The sequence below is a fragment of the Nycticebus coucang genome, chromosome 3, assembly GCF_027406575.1.
Source record: "Nycticebus coucang isolate mNycCou1 chromosome 3, mNycCou1.pri, whole genome shotgun sequence".
Lineage (NCBI taxonomy): Eukaryota > Metazoa > Chordata > Mammalia > Primates > Lorisidae > Nycticebus > Nycticebus coucang.
Window position 1 is genome coordinate 132,081,118 of NC_069782.1, and position 21,331 is coordinate 132,102,448.

The 21,331-nt window shown below is 45.8% G+C and overlaps 1 protein-coding gene and 1 non-coding gene across 2 annotated transcripts; both read right to left on the reverse strand.

The window, feature by feature from the left end:
• On the reverse strand, positions 1-13,310 carry LOC128580787 (steroid 17-alpha-hydroxylase/17,20 lyase). Its single transcript, XM_053583119.1, has 9 exons — positions 13,195-13,310; positions 6,903-7,365; positions 4,422-4,560; positions 3,965-4,194; positions 2,651-2,737; positions 2,056-2,271; positions 1,590-1,759; positions 922-1,025; positions 1-408 (listed from the first exon to the last, which is right to left on the reverse strand). Exons 2-9 carry the CDS (start codon positions 7,197-7,199, stop codon positions 125-127), a joined length of 1,527 nt encoding a protein of 508 aa, XP_053439094.1. The 5' UTR covers positions 7,200-7,365; positions 13,195-13,310; the 3' UTR covers positions 1-124.
• Positions 13,311-18,575: 5,265 nt separating this feature from the next.
• LOC128582741 (U6 spliceosomal RNA) lies at positions 18,576-18,682 on the reverse strand. The gene has a single exon (XR_008379187.1). It is a non-coding gene; the product is annotated as a U6 spliceosomal RNA (small nuclear RNA).
• Between the last annotated feature and the right edge of the window lie 2,649 nt (positions 18,683-21,331).

Consider the following 21,331-nt stretch of genomic DNA (forward strand, 5'->3'; position numbering starts at 1 on the left):
AGGAGTGGGATGGAGGGAAGGAAAGGTGGGAGGAGCACTCCTAATCTAATTCTGCACTAATCTAATCTAATTCCATCCTGTCTGGGCCAAACAGGATGGAGTCAGGGGGTGTTAGGTACATCCTTTAGGTGCTAGCCTCAGCCTGGGCTTCCCTCCAGGCCTGGCGCACCTTGATTTTCACTTTGAAAGGCTTGATCAGAAAGACCACTGAGGGGTTGCCTTCCAGGGAGGGTAGCTGGCCATCATCTGGCAGCTCCAGGTCGAACCTCTGCAGCAACCAGGACATGAAGAGGAAGAGCTCCTGGCGGGCCAGGACTTCCCCTACGCAGGAGCGGGGGCCCGCCCCGAATGGCAAATAGCTCAATGATGGTGAGATGAGCTGGTTCCCCGTTGGATCCAAGAAGCGCTCTGTAGGGAAAAGGAGGCCTCAGCCAGGGCCAGGATGGGAGTAAGCAGAGGCATACCTCTATGCCGAAGGGGAGAAACCCCCTGTCTGGGGAACCCTAGCCTGAGGAGAGAGAAATATTTCGCTAGGGAAATATTTCATTTCCTTTGTCATTAGGGGTACCTGCAGGTACCCCTAATGACAAAGGAAATGAAACATTTAGGAAAGATGAAAAACAGGCAGTATTAACAGATGAAAATGCTACCCTCAAGGTGAAAGGGGGCAGATTTAATGGGAGACAGATGCCTAGAGGACTTCTTAGAGGAGTCAATATGCAGTGGTTGGAAGGAGAGTGTGGGAAACCCAGCTGTCAAGAGTTTGGGAAAGTCTATGGCAGGATAGTGTATCAACAGGTCCATGAAGTTGGAGCCAACTTCCAGCAGCAAGCTTGGCAGAGGGAAGGGGTGCACGGGTGGTGAAGCACAGAGTCTAGGTTGGCTATGTGGCCCAGAGAGCAGGACAGGACAGGGACTTACCAGGAATGAACTGGTCCGGCTGGTCCCACTCCTTCTCATTGTGGTGTAGTGCCCACAGATTGATGATAACATGTGTGCCCTTATCTATAGCAAACTCGCTGATGCTGTTCCAGGGAGGGAGAGGAAAAGGGGGTCTGGAACATTGTCCTCCCCTTCTCGCTCATCCTCCAAGTCCCCACATTCCTCCACCCTGGGGGCAAGTACCCTGTATTCCCTCATGCCCACTCATTCATCTTTTGCTCAGCTCCTGCCAGATCAAAGCTGAACCCAATCCTCCAGTCCTTTTCTCTCGACAAGTGCTTCTGTATGAACACTGGTGTACATAGACATTTGTGTCTGTCAGGGTGTGGGGATGTGCATTTACAGCTGGTGCATGCATGCGTTTGCTGCAGCTGTTGGACTAAGCAGGAGCATGGAGCACCCAGTCTCATCCCAGACCATATGTCTCCACAGAGAGCAGGCAGCTTCTGAGGGAAGTTAGGTAGGTCCATGGGTTAGTCAACTGGTGCCAGTGGGTAGTGGACACGTTGAGCAGTAGGGCTAGGACACATTGTTGGTTGGCTCTAGGTTAATCAGCAGCCTGGGGTGTGTGGAGGGGGAACCAGGTGGGCTGGCAGGCAGTGTTGGATGCATCAAGGGGCAGGATGTCATTGGGAGGGAAGGCACACCTTGAGTCAACGTTAGCCTTGTGGGGGATGAGCAAAGGGGCCACAGGCCGGATACGAAGCACCTCTCGGATGGTGGCCTCTAGCAGGAGGAGACGGTGCCGGTCACTGATGGTTGGTGTACGGCTAAAACCTACATTCTGGTCAATTTCCTCTTGGAGCTTTTTCTTCAACTGAAGGCCAGAGGAAGGTGGATGTCACCAGTGTGCTTAAGCCCAGGAGAAGCATGGGCTTAGTAGAACATGTCCAGAAGAGCCTGTCCAGAGCCTTCCAGTGGTGGCTCAGCAACCCAGGCCCTGCTTCCAGAAGATGGGGCAGCTCCACTCTGGGACTGGAGCCAACCCACTGCTTGGGTAAGGCCTTCCTGCACAGAAGGCCTGAGGGCATTAAGCCCCCCTCTCTGGAGCCTAGAGGTTGGGCTGGCAGGGGTCTAGGGTGGATGGGGAGACAGGAATAGGGGGAAGCCCACCTGAGGATTGTGCAGCAGGAAGGCCACAATCCACTTCATCACAGAGGTAGTGGTCTCTACGCCAGCTCCAAAGATGTCCCCTACAGTGGCGAGAATGTGTTCATCTGAAAGCATCTTTGGGTCCTGGTCTGGGTCGCTGTTGTTATTATCTGTGTTCATCTTGGCTTGGATCAGTATGTCCAACATGTTGGTGGTAGAGTCACTCCTGAATTTCTCCTGGTCGGGAGAGGTTGGGAGACAGTGATAAGGAAGGAGCCCCACTCTCACCACTCCTACCATACGCTGTCCCAGACTAGAGACAACAAGGCTCTGCATGCAATTGGAGTGCGGCTGGGCAGGACCTACACGCTGTGGAGGTGGGAGGCAGCAGTGGGCCCTCTTTACATTTGGGGTGGGAGGAGGACCCTAATAGGATCCTCTTCGATTCCTCTTTTTCCCACCCCCATTCATTAAATCAATGTTTATTGTGCACCTACCAGGTGCCAGGCTGTCCTATCCTAGCTTTTAGAGATTCTACAGTGTCCAAAATGGATCCCAGCTCTGCTCTCGTGTCACTTTTAACCTAACTCATATTCTCATCTGCTCCATTACCTACCTTATATTTTTCAAAAATTCTATTCAGCAGATCATTTCGCATCTTCACACAGTTCCTCAACAATTCCAGGGTTTTGTTGGGGAAAATCTGGGAGTAAAAAGAAATGTCAAACCCAATTCTCTTCCATGTTGCTTTTTAGCTGCCAGAATCCCTCCTGGAGGCAGATCCTAGCTTTCTGTCCCTGAGGAGTTCTCACTCTAACTCTGACCTTCAGCCAAAAGGGAAAGCAAGGTGGGAACACAGAATGGGATCATCATGAAAACTGCCATGATTCAAACCAGACGGGAGGGAGTGGTTTCCCCTTCCCCTTCTCTACTCAGACTCTGCTGTGTGCACAGCCCGTGAGGGTAAGAGAGACTTGAGTCTGAAGCCTTGAGCAGGTTCCTTCACCTCACTAAGCCTGTTTTTTGGTTGGTTTGTTTGTTTTGTTTTTACACTAAACCTGTTTTCTCATCTGCACAGTAAAACAGTAAAACCTCCCTCCAAGGGGAATTCAGCAATTAATACATATAGAAAGCTTAATATTGGCACATGGTAATTAGAAAATAAGGGCGGCGCCTGTGGCTCAGTCGGTAAGGTGCCAGCCCCATATACCGAGGGTGGCGGGTTCAAACCCGGCCTCGGCTGAAGTGCAACCAAAAAAATAGTTGGGCGTTGTGGCGGGCGCCTGTAGTCCCAGCTACTCGGGAGGCTGAGGCAAGAGAATCACTTAAGTCCAGGAGTTGGAGGTTGCTGTGAGCTGTGTGATGCCATGGCACTCTACCGAGGGCCATAAAGTGAGACTCTGTCTCTACGAAAAAAAAAAAAAAGAAAAGAGAATAAATGATGAGAGCCATTATCAAAAGCGTTAAGATGGGGCAGCGCCTGTGGCTCAGTGAGTAGGGTGCCGGCCCCATATACCGAGGGTGGTGGATTCAAACCCAGCCCCGGCCGAACTGCAACAAAAAAATAGCCGGGCGTTGTGGCGGGCACCTGTAGTCCCAGCTGCTCGGGAGGCTGAGGCAAGAGAATCACATAAGCCCAAGAGCTGGAGGTTGCTGTGAGCCGTGTGACGCCACGGCACTCTACCAAGGGCAGTAAAGTGAGACTCTGTCTCTACAAAAAAAAAAAAAAAAAAAGCGTTAAGATGCATGATTAAAAGTCTAAACCTACATTAGCGGAGAGTGGCAAAGGTTTTGAGAGGCAGAGGAGATAGCGGTCACTGTGGTTCAGGGGTCAGGGAAAAGACAGGTCTGGGGTTGGGTAGTAAAAGGAAATTGAGGACATTGTCAGGGGCTACTGGAATCCGCAGGTGGAGTCCTGACTCATCCTCACCTTCAGCCAGGGGAATATGTCTACCAGACTGTCCTTGCCCAGAGATTCCAGAATGCCTTCATTGTAATTCTGTATCACTGTCAAATCAGGATCCCCAAACTTGTAGGTGGAATTGAAGCAGATCAAGCAGATTACGTTGGTTACAGCCATGAAGAGAGGCAAGGAAAGATCTAAGGACTGTCCATTGTGAGTGACCAGCATGTCACACAATAAACTGAGTTGCTGACATACTGAAGAGAGAGGGGTGAGGAATGAATGAGCACCCTTGCCTGCTCTCTACCAGCTCCCTCTCAGCCAAAGCAGGGGCCAGGTAGCAGAGTGCCACTAGATGGCAGCAGTAGCCAAGAAAAGGCTGGCCTGGGCCATTCCTAACCCTCTTCCCCCGCCCCAGCCTCCTTCTCCCTCCTGTACCCGCTGTGGGATCCTGCCCACCCCCAGAGGCCAGCCTGACACTCACTGATCTTCTCCAGCTTCTGGTCGCCATCCTTGAACAGGGCAAAAGTGGCCAGCACCAGCTTCCGATGCAGCTGCCAGTTGTTGTTGTAGTCGGCAAAGGCAATGCCCTTTTGGTTATCTGACAGGATGCCTAGAGTGGTCTTTGGAGAGCAGGAAAGGCTGTGAGAATCCCACACTGTCCACCCCACCCTTGCCCTGGGCTCCTGTACCTGTCCCCCTTCCTGGGGAAGGAGGCAGGCACCTGCCAAGCTGACCCCCAGCTGCTGCACTCCACCATGGCTGTAAGGTCTTGGGGCACAAGCCTAAGGCCCCCTACTCCCAGTTCCATCAGAGGGACATAGAGTGAGGAGGAGGAAAAAACCCTGAATTAAAATGCAGGAGTCCTGTGTTCACTTCTCTGATAGGGTGACTTCTGGGCCTCTCTCTTCTCATGCCTGTCCTGGGGCAGGGAGCAGGCCAGCTTGTAGAGGTGGAGGACTGCCCAGAGCACTATCTTTCCCTGGGTCCTCTGGGAAGGGCTAACGGCATAGCTCATCTTGTTTTTGCTTACCCCTCCTTTGCAAGCCTGCACACCCAACCACAAGCCCATGTCTAGACAATGGAACTATTTTGTCCACCCAGTTCCTTCTTTCCTTCCCTCCCTCCCTCCTTCTCTTCCTTCCTTTCTTTTATTCTCCCTTTCTTCTTTTTGAGATAGAGTCTCACTTTGTCACCTTTGGTAGAGTGCTGTGTTATCATAGCTCACAGCAACCTTAAACTCTTGGGCTCAAGTGATTCTTCTGCCTTAGCCTCCCAAGTAGCTGGGACTATAGCCCTCCACCCGGGAGCACAATAGTAAGCTTTGTAGGGTCACTATCATCCCCGAAATTCCCCCGTAGGTGGGTCCATACTTTTCTCGTGCCCACCACAACGCCTGGCTATTTTTAGAGAAGAAGTCTTGCTCTGGCTCAGGCTGGTCTCAAATCTGTGAGCTCAGGCAATCCACCTGTCTCAGCCTTCCAGAGTGCAGGGATTACAGGGGTGAGCCACTGCACCTGGCTTGTTCACCCAGTTTAGACTTCAACCAAGCTGCCTTATCCTAGAGGTGCTCCCAAAGCATTAGGTTCTGAAGCCTCCCTTTTTTTTTCTTTTTTCTTTTTTTTTAGGGACAGAGTCTCACTTTATCACCCTCAGTAGATTGCTATGGTGTCGCAGCTCACAGCAACCTCCAGCTCTTGGGCTTAGGCAATTTTCTTGCCTCAGCCTCCCTAATAGCTGGGACTACAGGTGCCTACCACAATGCCTGGCTTTTTTGTTGTTGTTGTTGTTGTTGCAGTTTGGCCGGGGCCAGGTTCAAACCCGCCACCCTCAGTATATGGGGCCGGTATCCTACAAACTGAGCCACAGGCACCACATACCTCCCATTTTTATTCTTTTTCTTTTATTTATTTATTTATTTTAAGACAGAATTTTATTTGTCACCCTGAGTAGAGTACCCTGGCATCACAGCTCACAGCAACCTCAAATTCTTGGGCTTGAGTGATCCCCTTGCCTCGGTCTCCTGAGTAGCTGGGATTTTGGGCATGCACCACCATGCCCAGCTAATTTTTTCTATTTTTAGTAGAGATGGGTCTCACTCTTGCTCAGGTTGTTCTTGAACTCCTGAGCTCAAGCAATCCACCCACCCTGGCCTCCCAGCATGCTAGGATTACAGGCATAAGCCACCATGCCCAGGCCCCAAAGCCTCCCTTTTCCATCCCCTGACTAGCCCCACTTGACTGGACTTCTCTATCCTCTTTTCCCTGGAGAGGAACCTAGTAGAGGTGGGTGCTGGGATGGGGGAGTGGGTGGTGTTTTTGGATGGTTAGTGCCCCCCACCCAGGAGCACAACAGTAAGTTTTGTAGGATCACTATCATCCCCGAAATGCCACTGTAGGTCAGCCTCCACTCTCACCCTGTGAGCTGGAGCAGCTGGGGACAGGTCCTGGGAAACAGCAGTCCCAGGCCTCCAGAGGCCAGGCTATTTCTCCCATCACCCCCAAGAAGGAAAGTAATCATCACCCCATTTTCCAGGAAGAGTGACATTAATACTGGCTATTTTAGGAGCACTTTTTGTGCTGGGTGCTGAGCTAAGTGCTTTATCCACACCTTCTCAGTTCACTGGAGAGGTCTAGGCCGGGAGAGATGATCATCCCATTTAGGGGTAAAATGAGTAGAGTGAGGGCTCCCTGACCCCTCAGGCCATTGGTATCACCCCACCCCACATCCTGGGCAGCCCAATAGAGGAAGCCTTCCTTTAATTCTTCCTGCTGAGGTTAGAGGCTAGGTGGGGCCTGAGGGGTTGCACCCTTCCCATTGCCCCACTGGTCTGTTTTTGGAAGAATTATTTGTTGTTGGAGCTAGAAGGGTCATTTCGGGCTTGGTCATTTTAGGCATGGTCCTGGCTGAAGACCTAAACACCCCCAGGGGCTGGTGAGGGAGGGAGAAGATTGGCATTGCTTACCACTTGGGGCCGCCCAGAGAAATCCTTGCCCTTCTTAATAAGCACCTCCTTGGCCAGCTGGTAGTGGCCAACAACCACTGTAGTCTTGGGACCCATACGGAAAGAATAGATGGGGCCGTACTTTTCTTGCAGCTTGAACAAGTTGACATGCAAATGGCCATCCCTGGGAAGAAACGGCAGGCTGCCCACCAGGGGCAGAGAAGGGAGACTCTTGGGGTACTTGGCACCAGGGTTCCTTACCTTGGGCCAGAAGAAATAGGCTAAGATGAGCAGCAGGAGAGCCACAATCTCCCACATGGTGGCTGGGTGCTGGCAGGCAGGACGGACTGCGGTGGAGTGGGAGTGCTGCAGCAACTCTAGGCTTTAAGGAGGCCTTTTTAAGGACTGTCCTGGTCTTCACCTTGACTTGGTGTTATCTCTTGCCTTGTGAAAGTTTATCCTGGAGCAGAGCCAGGCCCAAGCCCTGTCTCAGAACAGAAAGAAGGGGAGTAGAGTCCTCCTCAAGGGCTGGCTCAACTCCAGGGCAACCCTCTGGAGAAGGAGCTAGGTAAGGGAGGATGGCAGAGCCTCCTCCCTGGAGCTCTCCATCCATGGATGACCCCACAGTGTACCAGAAGCAAATGGTATCTGGGTTAGCAACCAAAGTTTCGGACTTTCTGTGTTGTAAATCAACATGGATTTCACATGAGCAGATGATAGTCAGAAGGATTACAAATGCCAAAGATATTTTATCTATTCTTATCTTTTAACAGCTAAGGGAAGTGAGAACTTCAAAAGTAAGGTCACATAAGATAGTAATGGCAAGAACAAAGATGACCTAACTCCTGTTTTGCTGCTCTTTTCAGTGGCAGGGAAGCATAGAGGTTGCGAGCACAGGCCCAAGAGTCAGACAGGTTTGGGTTCAAATTCTGGCTTAGCCATTTTCTAGCTATATCATCTTGGGTAAGTTATTAAACATTTTTTGTTTCGAGACTAATTTTTTTCTATTTTCTAATTTTTCTGCTTTTTTTTTAGACATGGGGTCTTGCTCTTACTCAGGCTGGTCTTGAACTCTCAAGCAATCCTTACGCCTTGGCCTCCCAGAGTGCTAGGATTACAGGGTGAGCCACCATGCTGGGAACAAGAAGGCTGTCTGGAAAATATCCAGCCATGTACTATATGTATATGAAAAATAAATGTAATAACATATGTATATACATAATACATGGCTGGATACTTTTCAGACAGCCTTTGTATACCTAGGAGTGGACTTGCAGTGTCCATGTGGTAATCTTATTTTACTTAACCATTTTAGGTTTCAGTTTTCTGTTCTGTAAAATGGGAATAATAGTGGGATCGACTTCTTAGGGTTGTTAAGATTCAATGGCACAATGCATATGAAAATGCTGCCAGTCACAAAGTAAGTGTTCATTAGATATTATACTATATTATCATCATTATAATACCAAAATGGGCTCCCTAGTTGTTTTTTTTTTCTTCTATTTTAATTCCAACAGACTTAGTAGATACAAGTGAACTTTTGTTTCATGGATATATGTGTAGTGGTAAAGTCTGGGCTTTTAGTGTATCCATCACCTGAACAGTGTACATTGTACCCAATAGGTCATTTCTCATCCCTCACGTCCCTTCCGGCCTCTCTCCTTTTGTGTCTCCAGTGTTCATTATACTCCTCTGTGTGACCTTGCGTAGCCATGGGTTAACTCCTACTTGTCATGAGAACATGCAGTATTTGATTTTTTATTCCTGAGTTGCTTCACTTAGGATAATAGCCTCCAGTTCCATCCAAGTTGTTGCAAAAGACATTATTACATTCTTTTTCATTGCTGAGTAGTATTCCATGGTGGGTATGTGTAGTGTATACAAATTTTCAATATCTGCTCATCATTTGGTAGGCACTTAAGTTGATTCCACATCTTTGCAATTGTGAGTTGTCCTGTAATAAACATCTGAGTGCCAGGATCTTTTTTTTTAATTTGAGACAGAGCCTCAAGCTGTTTCCCTGGGTAGAGTGCTATGGCATCACAGCTCACAGCAACCTCCAACTTCTGGGCTCAAGCAATTCTTCTGCCTCCGCCTCCCATGTAGCTGGGACTACAGGCGCCTGCCACAATGCCCGGCTATTTTTTGGTTGCAGCCGTCATTGTTGTTTGGGGGGCCGAGGCTGGATTCAAACCTGCCAGCTCAGGTGTATGTGGCTGGCGCCTTAGCCGCCTGAGCCAAGGCACCAAGCCTGAGTGCTGGTTTCTTTTTGATAGAATGATTCCTTTTCCTTTTGGTAGATACTCAGTGGTAAGATTGCTGGATCAAATGGTATATCTGCTTTGAGTTCTTTGAGAAACCTTCATACTGATACTCATAGAGGTTTTACTAACTTGTATCCCATCAATAATATATAAGCATTACCTTTTCACTACATATCTCTTTTAGTTACTTTTTTAATCTATTTATTTATTTATTTTTATTTTTATTTTTTTGAGACAGAGCCTCAAGCCTTCGCCCTGGGTAGAGTGCTGTGGCATCACAACTCACAGCAACCTTCAAGGGCTCAAGTGATTCTCCTGCCTCCAGGCGCCCACCATAATGCCTGGCTATTTCTTGTTTAGCGGGCCTGGGTTGGATTCGAACCCACCAGCTCAGGTGTATGTGGCTGGTGCCTTAGCCGCTTGAGCCACAGGTGCCGAGCCTATTTATTTATTATTAATATTTACCTTTAAAAGAGATTGTCCATGTGAGTTTTTCTTTAAACTTAGAAGCAGCACCTCCTGTATTCTGTCACTCTGAACTTTGCTGAGGCAGAAGACTTTATTTTTCCTTTCTTTTCCACATCTGCAACAAATTTCCTTTTTGCCCCCTGTCTTCTTTGCACACAGTGCAGATTGATGAACCCCCTCAAAGGGAAGGCAGGAAGTCAGGGGCCCAGCTTTCCCATGGTAGGCAGCAACACAGGTTGTGTTTTCTGACTGCCTATTTACATCACTTTCTCCCTGTAGCCAGAAGGAAAGGATGGATTTCTTTTCTTTTTGCAGTTTTGGATGGGACTGGGTTTGAACCTCCAGCATATGGGGCCAGCGCCCTACCCCTTTGAGCCACAGGCGCTGCCTTGAGTTTTTTATTTTTTTAAGAGACAGAGTCTCACTTTGTTGCCCTTGGTAGAGTGCTATGGCTTCACAGCTCACAGCAACCTCCGGCTCTTGGGCTTAGGTGATTCTCTGGCCTCAGTCTCCCGAGTAGCTGGGACTATAAGCACCCACCACAACGCCCAGCATTTTTGTTGTTGTTGTTGTTGTAGTTTGGCTGGGGCTGGGTTTGAATCTGCCACCCTCAGTATATGGGGCTGATGCTCTACTCACTGAGCCACAGGTGCTACCCGGATGATTTTTTTTTTTAATTGATGATCTTTAAAGATTTTTTAGAGATTTTGTTTTTTGTTTTTTTTGTAGAGACAGAGTCTCACTTTATGGCCCTCGGTAGAGTGCCGTGGCCTCACACAGCTCACAGTAACCTCCAACTCCTGGGCTTAAGCGATTCTCTTGCCTCAGCCTCCCAAGTAGCTGGGACTACAGGCGCCCGCCACAACGCCCGGCTATTTTTTGGTTGCAGTTTGGCCGGGGCCGGGTTTGAACCCGCCACCCTCGGTATATGGTGCCCGCGCCCTACCGACTGAGCCACAGGCGCCGCCCAATTTTTTAGAGATTTTTAAATCTCTTTGTATAGTAAGACACTTTGTCTTCATCCTTATTAAGTGGCCATTTTTTTTTTCTTTTATATTGCTCATCCCATCCTTTTCTGTGTGTGTGGGAGGGGGGAGGGGGGCGCACCCCCATGAAATGCTCACAGGCCAGGCAGCATTCCTGTGCTTTCATTGCTGTGCCTTGAGCACCGACCCTTGGCACTGGCTCATCAGGGCTGGGGGTGAGGGACAGTCCCTCTCTGACGTGCATCTAATGACCCTTGGGCATAGACGCGTGCACTTGGGGCACTCCCGAAGGCCAGACCCTCCCACAGGGAGGAGGGGGGAGGCAAGGGCCAAGGCAGGTGAAGGATGGCCTGTGGACCCCTCTGCCCTTGAAAGAGGAGAAAACTCTGCCCACAGCACCACTGGCAGCTCCCAGGGCTGCTCAAAATGCACAGCGAGGCCTCAGGCTGGGGATCCAGTACCCCAAATGGCACTACTCCAGGATTGCTAGAGAAGAAAGAAACATACAGAAAGAAAGAAAAGATAGAAGTTTTTTCTTTCTTTCTTTTTTTTTTTGAGACAGAGTCTCAGTTTGTTGCCCCCAGTAGAGTGCTATGATGTCATAGCTCACAGCAACCTCAAACTCTTGGGCTTAAATGAGTCTCTTGCCTCAGCCTTCCAAGTAGCTGGGACTACATGTGCCTGCCACAACTTTTGTTGTAGATGTCATTGTTGTTTAGCAAGCCCCAGGTGGGGTTCGAACCTACCAGCCCCCGTGTATGTGGCCGGCACCCTAACCACTGGGCTACAGGCGCTGAGCCAGAGAGAAATTTTTTTAAAAAAGGAAAAAACAGGAAAGAGAGAGAAAGGAGGAGGAAAAAGAAAGAAAGAAGAAGGGGGGAAGAAAGAAAGGGACATAGAAGGAAAGACTGAAAGAAGGAAGGAAAAAAGAAAATAAAAATGAAATAAAGGAAAGAAAGAAGCTAAGAGACAAAGAGAGAGAAAAGGCCTTCCTATAATAGAATCCTAAAACCCAGGATTGGGCTCCCTTGTTTTTCTGAGTTTGTATTAGTGGATATTCCTGACAGATGCTATCCTCATCTTCTGCTAGAATCCTTCCGTGGCTCCGTCCGTATTTATCAATGATTTGATAACACCAGATGAACTCACTGCCCTAAGGGAAAGTGCACATTCTTGATGTTAATCTTTATAGAAAAGATGGATCATCAAACAGGCAACTAGGTTTCATTGGTGGGGACTCACAAAAGTGGGAGATGGAATTTCTGCTCCTCACTGAGACTTGTCTGTCTGTACTTTCAAGAGTATGGACTGGTGTGAGAGCTGTTGGAATTAGGCAGGAAGGCAGCAGGTAAGGGACCTCATGATGGAGATTAGCCAGCCAGGCCTTGTAAGCTTGACTTCCTGGTTGTCCATTATTCTGCATGTTCAAATATTATTCAGGTTTTAAGGCCATTTGCAGCCAGAAGTAAGCAGTGGGGTATTCAGATGTGTTTTCATGAAAGAAAGGGGATTTGAGCAGGCCTTGACGGAGAGCTAGGACTATTGCACAGAGAGGTGAAGGAGGGGGGAGAGAAGGGCACTGCTGCAAGGGAAGAAGAAAGATCAGCAGGGCGGCGTCTGTGGCTCATAGGGGTAGGCGCTGGCCCCATATGCTGGAGGTGGTGGGTTCAAGCCCAGCCCTGGCCAAAAAATGCAAAAAAAAAAGAAAAGAAAGATTAGCAGAGGTTAGAAGGAGCATGATGTGAATGGGTTGGGGATGGCTCTGACTGAGGACATGAAGGAGGTGTGTTATGAAGGATTCCTAAGAAATAAGATGCAATGGGTGGCTGGGTGTGGTGACTCATGTCTGTAATCCTAGGACTCTGGGAGACTGAGGCAGGAGGATCATTTGAGATCAGGAGTTTGAGACAAACCTGAACAAGAGCAAGACTTCATCTTTTCAAAAAATAGAAAAATTGAATAGCCAGGCATTGTGGCGGGCGCCTGTAGTCCCAGCTACTCGGGAGGCTGAGGCAAGAGAATCGCTTAAGCCCAGGAGTTGGAGGTTGCTGTGAGCTGTGTGAGGCCACGGCACTCTACCGAGGGCCATAAAGTGAGACTCTGTCTCTACAAAAAAAAAAAAGAAAAATTGGCTGGGTGTGGTGGCTCATGCCTGTAATCCTAGCACTCTGGGAGGCCGAGGTGTGGATTGCCTGAGCTCACAGGTTCGGGACCAGCCTGCGCCAGAATAGGACCTCGTCTCTATCGGGAGGCTGAGGCAAGAGAATTGCTTAAGCCCAGGAGTTGGAGGTTGCTGTGAGCTGTGTGAGGCCACAGCACTCTACTGAGGGCCATAAAGTGAGACTCTGTCTCTACAAAAAAAAGACCTCGTCTCTAAAAATAGCTGGGCATTGTGGCGGACACCTGTAGTCTCAGCTACTTGGGAGGCTGAGGCAAGAAACTCTTTTGAACCCAAGAGTTAGAGGTTGCTGTGAACTATGATGCCATAGTACTCTACTGAGGGCAACAAAGTGAGAGTCTGTCTCAAAAATAAATAAATAAATAAAAGACAAATTTAAAAAAAGAAAAATTAGCTGGGCATGGGGTGGTGCATACCTGGTAGTCTCAACTACTTGGGAAGTTGAGGCAGGAAGATCTCTACGGCCCAGGAGTTTGGGGTTTCTGTGAGCTATGATGATGCCACTGCACTCCAGCCAGGGTGATAGGAGACTGTCTCAAAAAAAAATAAAAGAGGCAATGGGTACAGTGGACAGGTTGGGAGGCTGAAGGAGGGTGAATCTGATGTCAGTGCAGGTACACTGGATAAGGAGGTCTTGCATGATGTCTGATAGCTGGGCTAAGAAGTGGGAGTGCCTGAGTCCTAAGACCCAGGCACAGGCCTCAGGGGTCAATCAGCTATAGAGAAATATGAGTGCCTACTTTTTATTTCCAATATTTCACCCCAATCACAAACAATGGGAATTTTTATATTCTTATCACTGTATTATAAAATTTATATGTTGTAATTACAGAAAATTTGGAAAATGTAGATCGTTAAAAATAAATACTTAAAAATTTTTTTAAAACTTAAATGGGGCTGTATTGCGTTTTTGTTTTTTTTTTTTTTTTTGCGGTTTTGGCCGGGGCTGGATTTGAACCCGCCACCTCCAGTGCCCTACTCCTTTGAGCCACAGGCGCCGCCCTGTATTGCATTTTTTAGTATGGATATTTTTCTATGTTATTAAAGACTTTTCGATTTTGTTTTCTTTTTCTTTTTTTTTTCTGAGGCACAGTCTTACTCTGTCACCCTGGATAGAGTATGTGGTGCCATAGCTCACAGTAACCTCAAACTCTTGGGCTTAAGAGATCCTCTTGCCTCAGCCTCCCTAGTAGCTGGGACTACAGGTGTGCACCACAATGCCTGGCTAGTTTTTTCTATTTTTAGTAGAGACCCGGTCTTGCTCTTGCTCAGGCTGATCTTGAACTTGTGAGTTCAAATGATCTACTCCCCTCAGCCTCCTAGAGTGCTAGGATTACAGGCATGAGTCACTGCATCAGGATAGGACCCAGTGCCTTTTGTGGGGAAATAATTCTCTAACAAAATTTCCAGTTTCTGGCTCTCCGCCGGTAGCACAGTGGTTACAGCACTGGCAACATACACTGGGGCTGGCGGGTTCGAACCCGGCCCAGGCCAGCTAAACAATGACAACTGCAACAAAAAAATAGCGGGGTGTTGTGGTGGGCACTTGTAGTCCCAGCTACTTGGGAGGCTGAGGAAGAGAATTGCTTAAGCCAGGAGTTTGAGGTTGCTGTGAGCTGTGATGCCATAACACTCTACCAAGGGCGACAAAGTGAGACTCTGTCTCAAAAAAAAATTTTTTTTTTCAGTTTCTTCAAGACTTGTTGATCTCAACTCTTCTGAATCTCGAGTCAGTTTTGGCAGTTCTATATTTCTTCAAAGTTTGCATTTCATATTTTCTTGACTCATCAGGAGTATTATTAATCTTTTCAGACAGTCACCATTTGGATTTATTTATCAAGTCATTCAGTGTTGTAGTTTGGTTTTCTTCTCAGTGTTCATCAAAGATCAATAGAAAACAGCCTGTATAACCTTAGTTTATACTAAAATCTTGTATGAATCCAACTTCCCTCATATCCCTGATTTCCTTATCTAAAACATAAGCTCTATTATTTACTAGAGCTAAACATCTGAATAACTTACGAGCCAGCAACCCCATTCTTAGGTGTATAGATATGTGCATATGTGCATATGTTCAACAAGGAAAATTTACAACTCATTCAGAAAATAAATGTACCTTACTAGTACGTACTTATAACACATAGAGAAAGATGATTTTATAAAATCGATTTGGATATGTTCAAATGTCCTTAAGGCATAGTTTCAGCCTTTGCAATGTTTTAATCCTTTGTAATTTCTCACATATGGGTGTTTTTGCAGGTTATATAGTTATGTAGAGGAGGCATGAATTAGGCACATCCTTCATTATGCCAGAAAAAAAATTCAACCAGGGTTTTATATTGTGGCCAGTTTCTACCTACTGGAATCAGGTATTTCATGAAGAATTTCATCTAGTGTCCATTTGAAGTTTTATTTGATGCTGTCAGGTGACCATTCTTTTTATTTTATTTTTTTAGAGAAAGGTGTCATTGTCATTCAGACTAGAGTGCAGTAGCACACTCATAGCTCACTGCAGCCTCCAAATCCTGGGCTCAACGGATCCTCCTGCCTCAGCTGCTTGAGTAGCTGGGACTACAGGATGAGTAATTTGGTATGCCATAGAAAGGGCCACAGTTCAATCATTTGAACAATTTGAATTCTGGTAAGGTATTGGACTACTTACATCAGGTCTGGTATTGACTCTTTTTATATTTACTAAGAGGCCAATTGATAAGCAATATTGCATAAAGATTTGGTACTGATATATCCAAAACTTCTGTTCTGGTCATGGACACTTCTTGAATTACAAAAACAGACTGGAGATTCTCCTTCTTTGGGTAAAGTATGACAAACTGAGACTCTGTCTCAAAAAAAAAAAAAAAAACAGAAAGAAAGTAACACCAGCTTGGGTGCAGTGGCTCAAACCTGTAATCCTTGCATTCTGGGAGGCTGAGGTAGTAGGATGGCTTTGAAACTAGTCTGAGCAAGAGCAAGACCCTATCTCTACTAAAAAGAAAAAATTATCAAGGCATAGTGGTGCATACCTGTAGTCCTAGCTACTCAAGAGGCTGAGGTAGGAGTTTCACTTGAACCCAGGAGTTTGAGGTTGCTGTGAGCTAGACTGACACCATGGCACTCTACCCAGGGGAAACACAGAGAGATTCTGTTTCCAAAAACAAACAACAAAAAAAAAGAAAGTAAGTAATACTAGACCCCGTTTAAAATGGCTTTTATAAAAAGATAGGCAATAATGAATGCTAGCAAGGACGTGGACAAAAGGGAAACTCTGTGCACTGTTGGTGGGAATGTAAATAAACTAATGTATCCAAAGGAGGGGAATTCAGTATATCAAAAAGATGTCTGCACTCCCATGTTTATTGCAGCACTATTCACAGCAGCCAAGATAAGTGTCTTAGGTAGGTGAGATAAGCAAGATAAGTGTCAACCTACGTGTCTATTGACTAATGAATGGATAAATTGTGGTACATATACACAATGGGATATTATATATCCACAAAACGAATGAAATGCTGGGGGCAGCGCCTGTGGCTCAGTCGGTAAGGCGCCGACCCCATATACCGAGGGTGGCGGGTTCAAACCCGGCCCCGGCCAAACTGCAACCAAAAAATAGCCGGGCGTTGTGGTGGGCGCCTGTAGTCCCAGCTACTTGGGAGGCTGAGGCAAGAGAATCGCTTAAGCCCAGGAGTTGGAGGTTGCTGTGAGCTGTGTGATGCCATGGCACTCTACCCAGGGCCATAAAGTGAAACTCTGTCTCTACAAAAAAAAAAAAAAAAGAATGAAATGCTGTCATTTAAAACAACATAGGTGGAACTGGAGAGCATTATGTTAAGTGAAAAAAACCAAGCTCAGAAAGACAAATGTCACGTGTTCCTACTTACATGTGGGAGCTAAATATTAAAAACAATTGATTTAATGGAGACAGAATTGTTACCAGACTCTGGGAAGGATAGTGGGGAGGGGAAATAAACTGGAGATAGTTAATGGGTGTAAAAATGGAGTTAGATAAAATGAACGATATTTGATAGCACAACAAAGTGAACTATGATCAACAATAAGTTAGGGTGTACTTTAAAATAACTTAAAGAGTAGAATGGGAATTTTCCTGAAACAGAGAAATGTTAAATACCTGAGGTGATGTATACTTCACTTACCCTGATTTGATTATTTCGCATTGTATGCCTATGTCTGAACATTCATGTTCCCATGTATGTAAAGACATTCAACTATGTACCCATAATAATTAAAAATTAAAAAATAAAGTAACACTAGGGCAGGCATGGTGGTTCATGCCTGTAATCCCAGCACTTTGAGTGGCCAAAGTAAGAGGATTGCTTGAGGCCGGGAGTTCAAGACCAGCCTGTACAACAAAATAAGACCCCATCGCTCCAAAAAAAAAAAAAAAAAGCTGGGGGCTGTGCCTGTGGCTTAAGGAGCAGGGCGCTGGTCCCATATACCAGAAGTGGCGGGTTCAAACCCGGCCCCAGCCAAAAACTGCAAAAAAGAAAAAAAGAAAAAGAAAGCTGGGCTTGGTGGCACAAGCCTGTAATCCCAACTACTTAGGTGCCTGAGGCAGGAAGGATGGTTTTAGTCCAAGAGTCTGAGAGTGCAGTGAGCGATGATTGTGTCACTGCACTCTAACCTGGGCAATAGAAAAAGACCCTATCTCTGAAAAACAAACAAGCAAACAAACAAAATCCCACCAGTAGATAATAATAGGAGAAAGCAAATAGTTCATCAAATAGTGGAAAAATATTGGGTGGCTTCCGTTAGCAGAAGGCATTTACTACATGCGGTAATATTAGCCAGTCTCCATCCTACCAAACTTCCGTCAGTGTCCTCAAAGGTCATCTTAGATTGGATTGAGACTATCATGCCTATGACTCCATCCAATATTCTCTGTGGAACACTCTCTTACCATTCAAAAGAAATAAGATAATCCTGGAAAAAGTGAGAACACTTGAAACATTATACAGAAAGACAAATGACAGAAAAATCAAGGCAAGCATCAGGAGAATAATCAGGTTAATGGCAAAAATATTTCTCAAACAGTATAATCTCTTTTTTTAATTCCAGATTAATATGAGGGTACACATATTAGTTTGCATTGTTGCTTTTGTTAGCTAAAGTTTAAATTGTAGTTGAGCTCTTCACCCCAGGGGAGTGCTATCTACCCTTACATTGTATGCATTAGGCGAGAGGTACCAATCCCCCTCATTCCCTACTCCCCTTTCCTTCCTCCCTCATCCCTCCACTTGAATTTAACTGCATTTTTCTCTTGTGTGGGTGTGTAGTTGTTTATCTATTGGTTTCATATATAGAATTGAGTACACTGGATATTTGTTTTTCCATTCTTGTGATACTTTACTAAGAAGAATGTTCTTCAACTCCATCCAGGTTAACAAAAGATACAGTCTCCAGCTTTTTTATGGCTGAATGGTATTCCATGGTATACATTTACCACAGTTTATTAATCTATTCATGTGTTGAAGGGCACTTGGGTTGATTCCATGTCTTGGTGATTGCTAATTGAGCTGTGAAAAACATTCTAGGGCAAATGTCCTTATGGTGAAATGATTCTTTTTTCTTCTTGATAGATGCCTAGTAACAGGATTGTGGGATCAAATGGAAGGTTTACTTTTAGCTCTTTGAAGAGTCTCCATACTTCTTTCCATAGAGACTGTATTAGTTTACAATCCTATAGGCAATGTAAAAACGTTGCCTTTTCTCCACATCCACACCAGCAGCTGCAGTTTTGGAACTTTGTGATATGGGCTATTCTCACTGAGATTCGGTGATAAAAATAATGGAACGCTTCACGAATTTGCATGTCATTCTTGTTCAGGGGCCATGCTAATCTCCTCTGTATCTGTTCAATTTTAGTATATGTGCTGCTGAAGTGAACACATCTTTTTTCTTTGAGACAAAGTCTCATTTTGTTGCCCTGGACTAGAGTGCTCTGGTGTCAGCCTACCTCATGGCAATCTCAATCTCCTGGGTTCAAACAATCCTCTTGCCTCAGCCTCCTGGCCATGCACTTGGCCACAAATCATATACTTTCAAGCAATATGCTTCCAAAACAAAAAGTTTAATAACATTATTCAAAGACCTAGATTTAACAACAAAATGGTACATCTCCAAGACAAAAGATCTAATTACTTAATACAAAGATTTAGGCCTAATTACTTTGTAGGAAGACTTGGTTACATATGATTAGATAACAAAATAAATTCAGCACCAAAAGTTCATTGAAACTAGTCAGAATTCAAATTGTTGTAGAGACTGATTCACATGGCAGTTGACATGAAAGACAGACGGAGTTTAGGCATGAGGGATCTAGTGAATGCATCTGTTGCTCTGAGGGTTCTGGAATGATGTCTTTTTTTTTTTTTGAGACAGAGTCTCACTTTGTTACCTTGAGGTTGAATGCTGTGGCACCATCATAGCTCACAGCAACCTCAAACTCTTGGGTTCAAGTGATCCTCTTTCCTCAGCCTCCCAAGTAGCTAGGATACAGGTGCTTGCCATAATGCCTGGCTATTTTTAGAGATGGGGTCTCACTCTTGCTCAGGCTGGTCTTGGGTAATCCATGCACCTCAGCCTCCCAGAGTGCGTGGATTACAGGTGTGAGCCACCGTACCCAGTCTTGGCATGATGCCTTCAAAATGATCTTGGCAAAACCTCCAGAATTGACAAAGGATAATGAAACTACAACATAATATTTGAAATAAAGAGACAAAACTGAATTTATTATTTACTATAATATGGAAGGGCAGGCATCTCTCCAAGCAGAGTAGATTGCTGATCATAACAAGGTTTTAGAGAAGTGTGGAATTCAGGGATTTATGGGTGTAAGCAGGTTGGTATCATCTGTAGAACTATGGTTACTCAGGTGAGGCTATGTTGATTGATTGGCATTTAGAGGGGTAATTATTGGGATGAATCTGTTCTTGATTGATTGATTTTCAGAAGTGAGGGGGTAGATCCTAATTGCTTAGTTTGCAAAAGAAGGTCACTGAGGTGAGTAGTCACAGACTGAACATTTTTCAGAACAGTTCTAGTTCTGGTGGTATATTAGTTTTCTGTTGTCACATTATCATAAACATTACCACAAACTTAGTTGCCTAAAACAGTACACATTTATTATGTTATAGTAATTATGGGTTTGGAATCCAAGTACAGCCTCACTAGGCTATTTGCTTAGGGTCCGCAAGGCCACAGTAAAGGTGGGCCAGAGCTGGGTTCTCATCTAGAAGCTCTCTGCTTCCCTACTCACCTAATTGTTAGCAGCATTTTGTTCCTTTTGATTGTTAAATTAAGTGCCTCTTTTTTTCTTTCCAGCTATTAGCTGGGGCCTGGGTCTCAGTGATTAGATGGTGCATGCAGTTCCATATGGAGGTCTCCTTCATGGCCACTTGCTTATCACAGCCACCAAAGGAGAAAGACTCCAGCAAGACAGGCCTGACAATATTATGTAAGGTAATCAGGTATCTCCCAGCACCTGTCTATACACTATTGATTAGAAGCAATTCACAGACCAGCTCCCAAGTTAGAAGAGAGAAATGGATCATATAAGGGAATGAACACCAGGAGGTGGGAATCATGGAGGCCACCCATCTGTGGCCAGTCTGCCTACCACAAGCAGCTACTTGTTACTATGGTTACAGAACAATCACTCTTTTCTTGAGTTTGTGGATGTAGACCACTGGGGCGGCATACACTGCTGTTGGGAATTTAAAATGGTAACACTTTGGAAAATGGCTTGGCAGTTTGTTGAAAAGCTAAACAACTACCACCATATAATCCAGCCATTCCACTGCTGGATCTTTTTGCAAGAGAAATGAAAACAACCAATATAAATTTGTACATTAATGTTCATAGCAGCTTTATTCATAATACATTTAGAAACAATCTAAATGTCCATCAACAGGTGAGTGGCTAAACTTAGATATATCCATATAGTGGAATATTTCTCAACCATAAAAAGGAATGGAGTTATACACACGAGATGATTCTCAAAACTATCATGCAGAGGGTGGTGCCTGTGGCTTGGTGGGTAGGGCGCCGGCCCCATATACTGAGGGTAGTGGGTTGAACCTGGCCCCGGCCAGCTACAGCAGCAATGACAACTGTAACAATAACAACAACAACAAAAATCCAGGTGATACGGCGGGCGTCTGTAGTCCCAGCTACTTGGGAGGCTGAGGCAAGAGAATCACTTGAGTTGGAGGTTGCTGTGAGCTGTGATGCTATGGCACTCTACTGGGGGGGGGGCGGGGGGCGACAAAGTGAGACTGTCTCAAAAGGAAAAAAAAAACTATAATGCAGAAAGAAACCAGGCAAAAAAAGAGTATTTCCTGTATGATTCCTAACTTGTAGTTCCTGAAAGTAGAACAGTTGTTGCTGAGAGCTCAAGGTAGAGAGAGAGAGATGAACTGTAAAGGGGCACCTGGAAACTTGTGGGGGTGATGGAAATGTTCTGTATTTTAATAGTGGTGGTGGTTTGCAAGTGTATACATATCATACTCAAATTGTTCACTTTCAAAGAATGTAGTT

Coding starts and splice junctions, on each gene's coding strand:
- LOC128580787 (XM_053583119.1), bottom strand. CDS start 7,199: ATGTGGGAGATTGTGGCTCTCCTGCTGCTCATCTTAGCCTATTTCTTC. Junction 1,760..2,055: donor TCCTGCTGCACAATCCTCAG/GTGGGCTTCCCC, acceptor TCTGGCCTTCAG/TTGAAGAAAAAGCTCCAAGA. Junction 409..921: donor GCCGGACCAGTTCATTCCTG/GTAAGTCCCTGT, acceptor TTTTCCCTACAG/AGCGCTTCTTGGATCCAACG.